This window comes from Branchiostoma belcheri, unplaced genomic scaffold (genome assembly GCF_001625305.1).
Source record: "Branchiostoma belcheri isolate BF01 breed outbred unplaced genomic scaffold, Haploidv18h27 scaffold122, whole genome shotgun sequence".
Taxonomy (NCBI): domain Eukaryota; kingdom Metazoa; phylum Chordata; class Leptocardii; order Amphioxiformes; family Branchiostomatidae; genus Branchiostoma; species Branchiostoma belcheri.
In genome coordinates, this window is record NW_017802625.1 from 589,313 (window position 1) to 597,293 (window position 7,981).

The following is a 7,981-nucleotide window of genomic DNA, read 5'->3' on the forward strand; positions in this document are numbered from 1 at the left end:
CTGCGAAGGAGGCTAGTCTCACGCATGATTCACGGTTTGATTTACCGCCAGACCGCACAGTCCCTGCCGGGGAAGGTTGCGTCTGGGTCAGCCCAGAACCCTCGCACAATGGAACAGACGTCAACAACCCTCTTTGTCCCACAGAAAAGGCAAAACTTCAATATTTGAATGCTTCAATTCAACTCCGCTCACACAAGACGAGCCGTTGAATGGCAGCCCGAACAAAAACCACGTTCGGAATGGCCGGAAACTTGTCGGATGCTTCCACCGAGGCAACCATTGACGAGCTGCCGGGCGGTAGACCACCTTGTACGCGACCGCGTCTTTTTTTGTTCGACCGTGGCCTTGTATCCAAACAACACTTACCGTCCTCTAGACTCTAGTTAAAAAGATCATGCCCGGTGGTCTGAGAGTGCGTACTGACAGGGGAATTTTCTTCTTAAATGCACCCAATGCAATATTTTGAGTGGCAAAACTGTGTTTTCTAAGTCAAATTTCTGGAATCAAGGAGGTTGAATAATTTTTGTCAGTCAGTTCAAGTCAGTTGTCAATCAAGCAAGTCATACAGAATTTCCAAGTCTCTGGGGGACGATTAATTGAAATGCCTTTATCATCAGTTTATCTCATTTTTGATATGTACAGTTGTCCTGATGACGAGATTATTTGTATATTTGCAAAATGCACAAATCTTGCTTTAGCAGAATATTTGCCTCTGAAGTACTTGTCCCTACATTGTTTACTGCAACGTATGATCGTCATTGCAACCACCAGAACTTCTTTTCTTTTCGCACAATACACAAGGATGAGACATCGCAGCTCTACGGCCTGCAGTACTTACACTTTCTGCTGGAGGGCGCCCTTGCATGATGTCATATACAATGTACTACTAGCATATAGGACTATCACCAACATACAAAGTTTGAAAGTTTGCCACACACACCTGTCGTAGCGTATGAACTTGAGGTAAACCATCAAAGGGGCAAATAAATTTTTCCTACCCTGCCTTGTATCAAATTAGTATAGGTTGTCGATTTTGCTTTTAGAAATGGCACCACCGACGTACTTTTGTCAACGTCAATGATAGAGTAAGACCGCAAGGCGGCGTACCTGCATAGCCCTCCTGAAACTCTGAAACTAGGAGAAAAAGTCGGCCGTACTTTTCCAACTTTAAATGAAGTTTATACTACAAACCACCGTGTCATGTCATATAAAAGTCTACAAATTATAACAGCAAAGTCACTCTAATGTCACCCATGGCTGCACTTCCGTCTAAATTATTCAAATATTTGGTTGAGGTCTCGGAGAGGGATCATCCACTCGACTGTGCCCCCCACCCTCTCTGTTCAACCGCCTAGAACCGGCGCCGACCGCCTTAGACTTGATCTCCCTGTGCAAATTATTGATGACATTAACTGCGCCGGGTTGTCATTGGTGGGTGGATCTTACGTGCGCTTACATGCTGAGGTCACGTTTCCAAACCTGGGCCCGGCCGGGCTGTTTCGATTAACGAAAAATCAACAATATATCAATAAGGCCACACCAAGTAAATTTTATGGATGACGTCCTTTGGAGACCCTAAATCTAATGCGAGAGGGCGAAAAAAAACAAGAAGGGCCCTAAAAACAAGATGCCTAGATTAGAAATATATTAAAGAGACGACAAATGTTAGGACACAAATTGAATGAGGTGGCACAGTGTAACAAGCAAGAAGTCTTTTATTCATGGTCAAAACAGCAATAAATCAGGTGGAACAGTGGACAGTGAAAACAGGATGGTAATAGACACTTTCTTCGCATTACGGATTTCACGTCAATCTGACGACTTGCGGCACTGTCGTGACTCTTTGGTCATATTTACAGGAAGCGGAATTTCTTGTGTTTTTTTTCTAGGAACAGGTCAAAATCAATGCGCGCGCGGACGTCATCCATAAAATTTACTTGGTGTGGCCTAATATACGTATTACATGGAAATAAAGGGACGGACAATGGATAACAGCATAGCATGTGACGTAGCCTGGTTACCAAACCTATTATTGCTCCCGAGTCCTACATCCTCTCCGCAAATAGGATGTAGGACTCGGGAGCTATAATAGGTTTGGTAACCAGGCTAACATGTGACAACTCTAGTCTTAATTTTGACAATCAATATATTATAACTTATTGGGTTCGACTCATTTTTTTCTGAGACAGTAGAAGACGAATGATCCCACTTTTTGATATTCTGCAAAATAATTTTGTAAAAGTACGTTTTGTGATGTTAAGTGGAGAGAGATTTTCTTTTTGTCTGTTAATGTCAAGAAATTAGGATGGTACTTTCTCCCGTGACCGTAGAAGGAAAATTTTAAAACAAAAATTGTTTCGTTTTCCACTTTGTTTGACAACTTCTTTCGCACAAAGGTAAGTTATCGTACGAGTACCACCCTCTCTCTATTTTACAATGGGGTGGGCACTGATTCTAATTTTTCATAGTGCAAATCAAGATAATCTAGTTCTAGATACTTTTCCATGGTATATGATTATATATATTTCACTCACATCACGCATATACATATAGTGTATTGGCGAGGTACCTTGAAAATGTCTCCCTTCACCAGAGAAGCAGTCCTCTTCCTCTCACCATTTCGCTCGATCCTGCCCAAACCTAGCCTCCGTAGCAGGCTTATAGAACTTGGGGTTTGGTGGTCTTCGGCTCTTTTCTGATTAGCACAGTTCTACAAAACGGGGGTAATTCAACCAGGCCGGCTATGTTGTCTATATGCAATCAGAAAATAGCACATAAAAGCTCCCAAAGACCATGAAGACCCCCAAAATCCCAGTTTTTGACATGCTATGGAGGCCAGCCCAAACCGTTGTGTCCTAAACGCAGGAGTTCCCCGGACACACTAGTTGGTCTCCACCAGACTAACACAACTAATCTCCAATCAGATCTTTTGGTGGCTGCAAAGATCTGTATCTATTAGACAGTTACAATTTGCCACCCGACGCAATAAACCCAGATTGGAGTAAAAAAAAACAGATACTAGTACAGAAACAAAGCCCGATAAAAACTATAACACAGTCAAAAACAGTGAAATTTAGACAAAAAGGAAGAACAAATAGCCAGAGAAATTCAGTCACCGTAGATCATTTGCCCGCGCAAAAAAATTAACCCTCCCGCGGACTGACTCTCCTGTCCAATTATTATCTGTCATTTTTCCCGAATTTTACGATCCGTACCCCCACAGGAAGGCCTGGTTGAGGCTACGACCAGACGGCAATTTGCTAGAGGATCACTCTTATCGAGTCAATTTTCCTCGCTTATAAAATATAGAACGGCGTCTTTATCCACTTGTAATCCGAGTCAATGATTCCTAAAATATCGTCGAAAACGGTTTAATGTAGAACCTTAATCCAGCAATTGGTATTTCGGATTAAGGACCGTCCCAGCTAGAAGGGCGGTTATCCCCGTATCCTAGCAACAAGGCAGGCGATTATGGCTGTGTTTGCACAAGATAGGTGGAATATTCATATTTTAACTGCCTTATTTAAGGATTGAGACGTGTATGAAAATTTGATTAATGAGAATTGATGTGAATCCTGCTAGCTATGCACTGTAACCGTGAAGGACAAATTTGTAGTTGTCTTCGTCAGAAAGACTATGGAATCGTCCCGCCGTATTGTGGGTGACTGCGGAATAACTCTTGAAGGCATAATTCGACGTCAATGATTTTTAGCAGGCAGATTACCGTTGTTGAGGCCAAAGTCATGTGCAAGTTTGGGCTTCGTGGGGGGTCCCCACGTTACTGCAGTGGACCTTTTGTGTTTGTCGCTTGTTAGCAAAATAACTCGAGTATATTTAAATGAATGCCAATGATTTTTGGTAGGCAAGTTACCGTTGTAGAGGACAAGGTCAAGTTCAAAAACGGGTCTCGTGGAGGGTCCCTACGTTGCTGCAGTGGACCTTTTGTGTTAGAAATATAACGATACCCCCCCACCAACCTCTGCTTGGATTCAACCAGGACAGCTGGGAACCCCATCTGGAATCAGTTGATAGAAATCTAGAAATCTAGAAATACAAATGTTAGGACACAAATTGAATAAAATAACGTAGTGTTACAACAAACAAGTCTTCTATTCGTCATAAAAACAGCAATAAATTTCAGCTAAACAGTAGTAGTCACCCTGTTCTGAATCTTCCCTTTCATCACATGTTATTATATTTTGCGACACTGTCGTGACATTTTGATTATAATACAGTAAGCAGAATTTCATGCAACGGTCACTTTTTTTAATAACAGTCAAAAATTAAATAACGAAGGGGGGCCTAACACGGGTGACGGTGCGTCTGTAAATCTGTGGCAAACCCTTTCAGGGTGTTCCGTACAATAAAAAGGAGTACATCGATTCTTTTGTAGTCTAGACCAAATTGATTATTAAAAAAAAAGATTAATTTGGTCAACATTTTGTTTGTGCGAAGAGGTGTACTTCTAAGTTTGTGTAGCTGGTTTACTTGGTAATCAGAGGACGGGCGCTGTTTTCGGCAAATGTTTGGGCAGTACCATAGTATTCACCAGACGACACTTTGGCTTCACTCAACGGCCAGTGCCACTTTTCTGTATAAGGCCACACCGTCTTAATTTTAAGGATGACATCGGCGCGCGCATTGATTTTCGCCTTTTCTAAAAAAAAAGTCTGGCCTGGCTCTAGACCTGGGTACTCCATGGTAGTTAGCGAAAATACTACGTTTCTACTAAGATCACAAAACCCACTAATTATGCAGAATGTGGGACTATTCATTATCCACTGCCTTCAAAGAAGACGTCGAACCCCGTAATAGCTAGCGTAGTAGAAGTAGAAGTTTTTTTTCCAGACAGATTGTTACCTGTCTCCTGTTACTGTAATGCAATGAGTATTATACTTGATTGTACAAGCAATTAGCCTTCGGGCATGATTTTGCAAATAAAGTTTCTATACTATGGAACTTGTGGTAACTCTGGAGGATGGCACCCAGGCTACCGAAGCTTTATGACTCAAGACCTCAGTACATACGTACAGTGCCGATTCATACATTTCGCAAAAGCCAGCATTTTCCGGCTTGTCGTGTACGTACTGCAGCAAATCCACAATGTCAGCTCTGTATTCCTGTGGTGTAGTGGCATTTTTATTTTTGGCCATAATATTTTTTATTCGCTCGCGCGCACTAATTTTAGGGTCTTCAGAGGATGTCATCCATAAAATTAAGTCGGTATAGCCTAAAGTAAAGCGGGAGACGGAATTTGGAGTCACGAGTCAGGGTTGAAAGTTCAGGAACATGGCTGAAGTTGTCACTGTTTTCGGAGCAACAGGTGAGTTTTCAAACCATAGCTCATGATTATGTAATTCCCGAGCAGATGTGTTGTTCCATGTTCATGTCTGTAGATAGGGTTTAGCGTGGGCTGTCACGTAAGATCCTACGCTGATTCAATCAAACCCATGTGTCATGCGAACCCCACATCTTCTGGGCTTTACAGGGAGCCAGGGAGGTGGGGTGGCCAATGCCCTGCTGGAGGATCCAAAGTTCAACGTCAGAATAGTGACGAGAAGCGCCTCTACCGACAAAGCTAAGGCACTGCAGGAGAGAGGTGCAGGGGTCATCGAGGGCAATTTTGACGATGCCAGCTCTCTGGAGCGGGCACTGCAGGTAAGTAAGACTGCAACCTGACTGAACCTTAATATCATTCCGCATTATGCAGCAAGTTTAAACTGTAATCTCCAACACAGGAAATTGGACTCACCCAAATTTTCGATTGTACAATTTCTTGTGTTGGAAATTACAGTTTAAACTTTCCGCACATTTGTAGTCAGCATAACTTCAGAACGCCTTTATGGATTGTGATGATATTTGGTATGCTGGTAGGTCTTAGGAAGCCAAAGGTCAAGGTCAAATATGGGCCTCCTGGTGGCTGACCTTTGTACTGCAGCAGAACTTCCGGGAAAACAGATGTGCGGGGTGGCAGGGAAAACAGATGTGCGGGGTGGAGGCAGCGCCTGCCCGGTTTGATTAATGAGGTTCTCCCTCTGGAATAGCCTACATGACCATATTCAGGCCAAAGGTGCTACTGTGGGTTTTAAACCGAAAACCTGTGTTATTTTGTTCTGTACTGTAGTGTACTGTGTAAAAACATTTAGAAAAACTCACATATTTCATGGAGGTATGAGATCTCCGAATTCTTGTCTTCTTTCTGTCCAGGGGACCTACGGAACGTTCGTGATGACTCAGCATTCCTTTGAAGACCCAAACTTTGATCAACTGGAGATCAAGCAGGTAACAGTTCCGGCAAAACTAGGATGCTGTTCTCAACATTTCGTGCTGTTGCTTAAAAGTTGAAACGTCTCTACAACCATGTAAACTTCCAACATCATATCGAGTTGCTTGAGTAACTGCTTTTTGGCGTATTGTATTACCTGGATGTCTCACCTTCATCGACGTATGTAAACTTTAGATGATGTGTTTGCCGCCATAAACCAATACACCCCACAATTTTAACACAAAACCTACGAGGTTTTATTTTCGTAATGTTATATATGTGCTGTCTATTTCACTTCATAAAAAGGGGGGATGCAGAACTATCTTCCTGTAAACTTAGTTATTCCTATAGCTAGCGATACGAAATTTAATACAACTGAATGAGACTACTGTAATTCCTAATTTTTTTCACTGTACTGTTAAATTCACTGCTTTCACTGTCACTTCTGTACCGTGAACTTATCATTACAGTTTACTGTTAACAAATAATACCTGCACCTATCACCACCGTGAATGTATAGTTTTCTGAACATGTCCATTTTTCTCAGACCGTGAAATTTTGCTACCGTGAACATAAAGTAAATTACAATATTCATCACGACATGTTGTAATCTACTCCAAGGGTGTGGCGGATGCGGCCAAAGCTGCAGGTGTACAACACGTGGTGTTCAGTAGCCTGGAAGACGTCCAAAAAATCATGGGGTTCCCCTGTCTGCACTACGACTCTAAAGCACAGATCGAAGACTACATGAAGTCTATCGGCCTTCCACTTACCATCGTCAAGTATCCCGGCTACTACGAGAACTACATCTCCCTCCGCCTGGTTCAAAAACTGGAAGATGATACTTACGAAATAGGTACCTTTTTTCCGAATCTTCATCCTTTCTATAGTTAGATATTGCATATTAAAAAGAGCTAGTATACAGGTGTATAATTCCTCATTGCCGTCCTGAAGTTTTGTGTTAGAAAGAGCCTACCATGTTAGATCATGTTATCTTCCACAATACTAAGATATCATGCACATTGGAAGTGTATGTTTGTTGAGTAAAAAAGCCACGTGGATTTGGTTATATCGTGTCACCACTTGGTCAAGACGGCGCAGCGATCGACTCTTAACTTGTCTTGCCTTCTGACTTCTTCAGCCTATCCGCTGGAGGGCGCTGCCAAGCACGGCATCAGCGTTGCCGACGCGGGGTTTGCCGTCGGAGCGATCTTCGAGAACAGGGCCGAGTGGCTGGGCCGGACTGTCGGCTTCAGCGCAGACAAACTCACCATCCAGCAACACGCAGACATCCTCTCCAAACACCTGGCACCGAGGGTGTTCAAACCGAGTAAGGTAAGTGGGACCGACATATCAAATTATTTTTACCGAACGAAAACATATTGATTGTTCTTGCTCTGTTTCTTCCTCGTCTTCTTCTTCTCCAAACAAATAAGGTCAATGACCTGAGGCAGACGTCTGTCACCATGGTAACTAGTGTTGGGTTACATGGGGAGCCTGGACCAGTGGGTGGCGGACAACAGGGACGCGCTGCTGAACGCCATACCATAGCAGCCGGTGTCAAACCTAGTCTCCACCAGACTTCTTTGGGGGGTGAATAAATCGTAGAAATCGGCCTAAAAAGGGTATTAATTGGCCAGAGAAGGTAGCCGGCCAGAGAAGCTCCAGGGCCAGACTTCTTTGCGGGGTGAATAAATCGTAGAAATCGGCCAGACT

General features: G+C 43.1%; 1 protein-coding gene across 1 annotated transcript in view; it reads left to right on the top strand.

The window, feature by feature from the left end:
• Nucleotides 1-5,266: 5,266 nt before the first annotated feature.
• The window catches only part of LOC109463100 (nmrA-like family domain-containing protein 1), a 4,106-nt gene continuing 1,391 nt past the window's right edge, over nt 5,267-7,981 (top strand). The window contains exons 1-5 of the mRNA XM_019759813.1: nt 5,267-5,323; nt 5,489-5,658; nt 6,208-6,288; nt 6,887-7,121; nt 7,407-7,600. Coding sequence (XP_019615372.1) covers nt 5,290-5,323; nt 5,489-5,658; nt 6,208-6,288; nt 6,887-7,121; nt 7,407-7,600 — 714 coding nt within the window. The 5' untranslated portion in view covers nt 5,267-5,289. The remainder of the gene's footprint in view (nt 5,324-5,488; nt 5,659-6,207; nt 6,289-6,886; nt 7,122-7,406; nt 7,601-7,981) is intronic.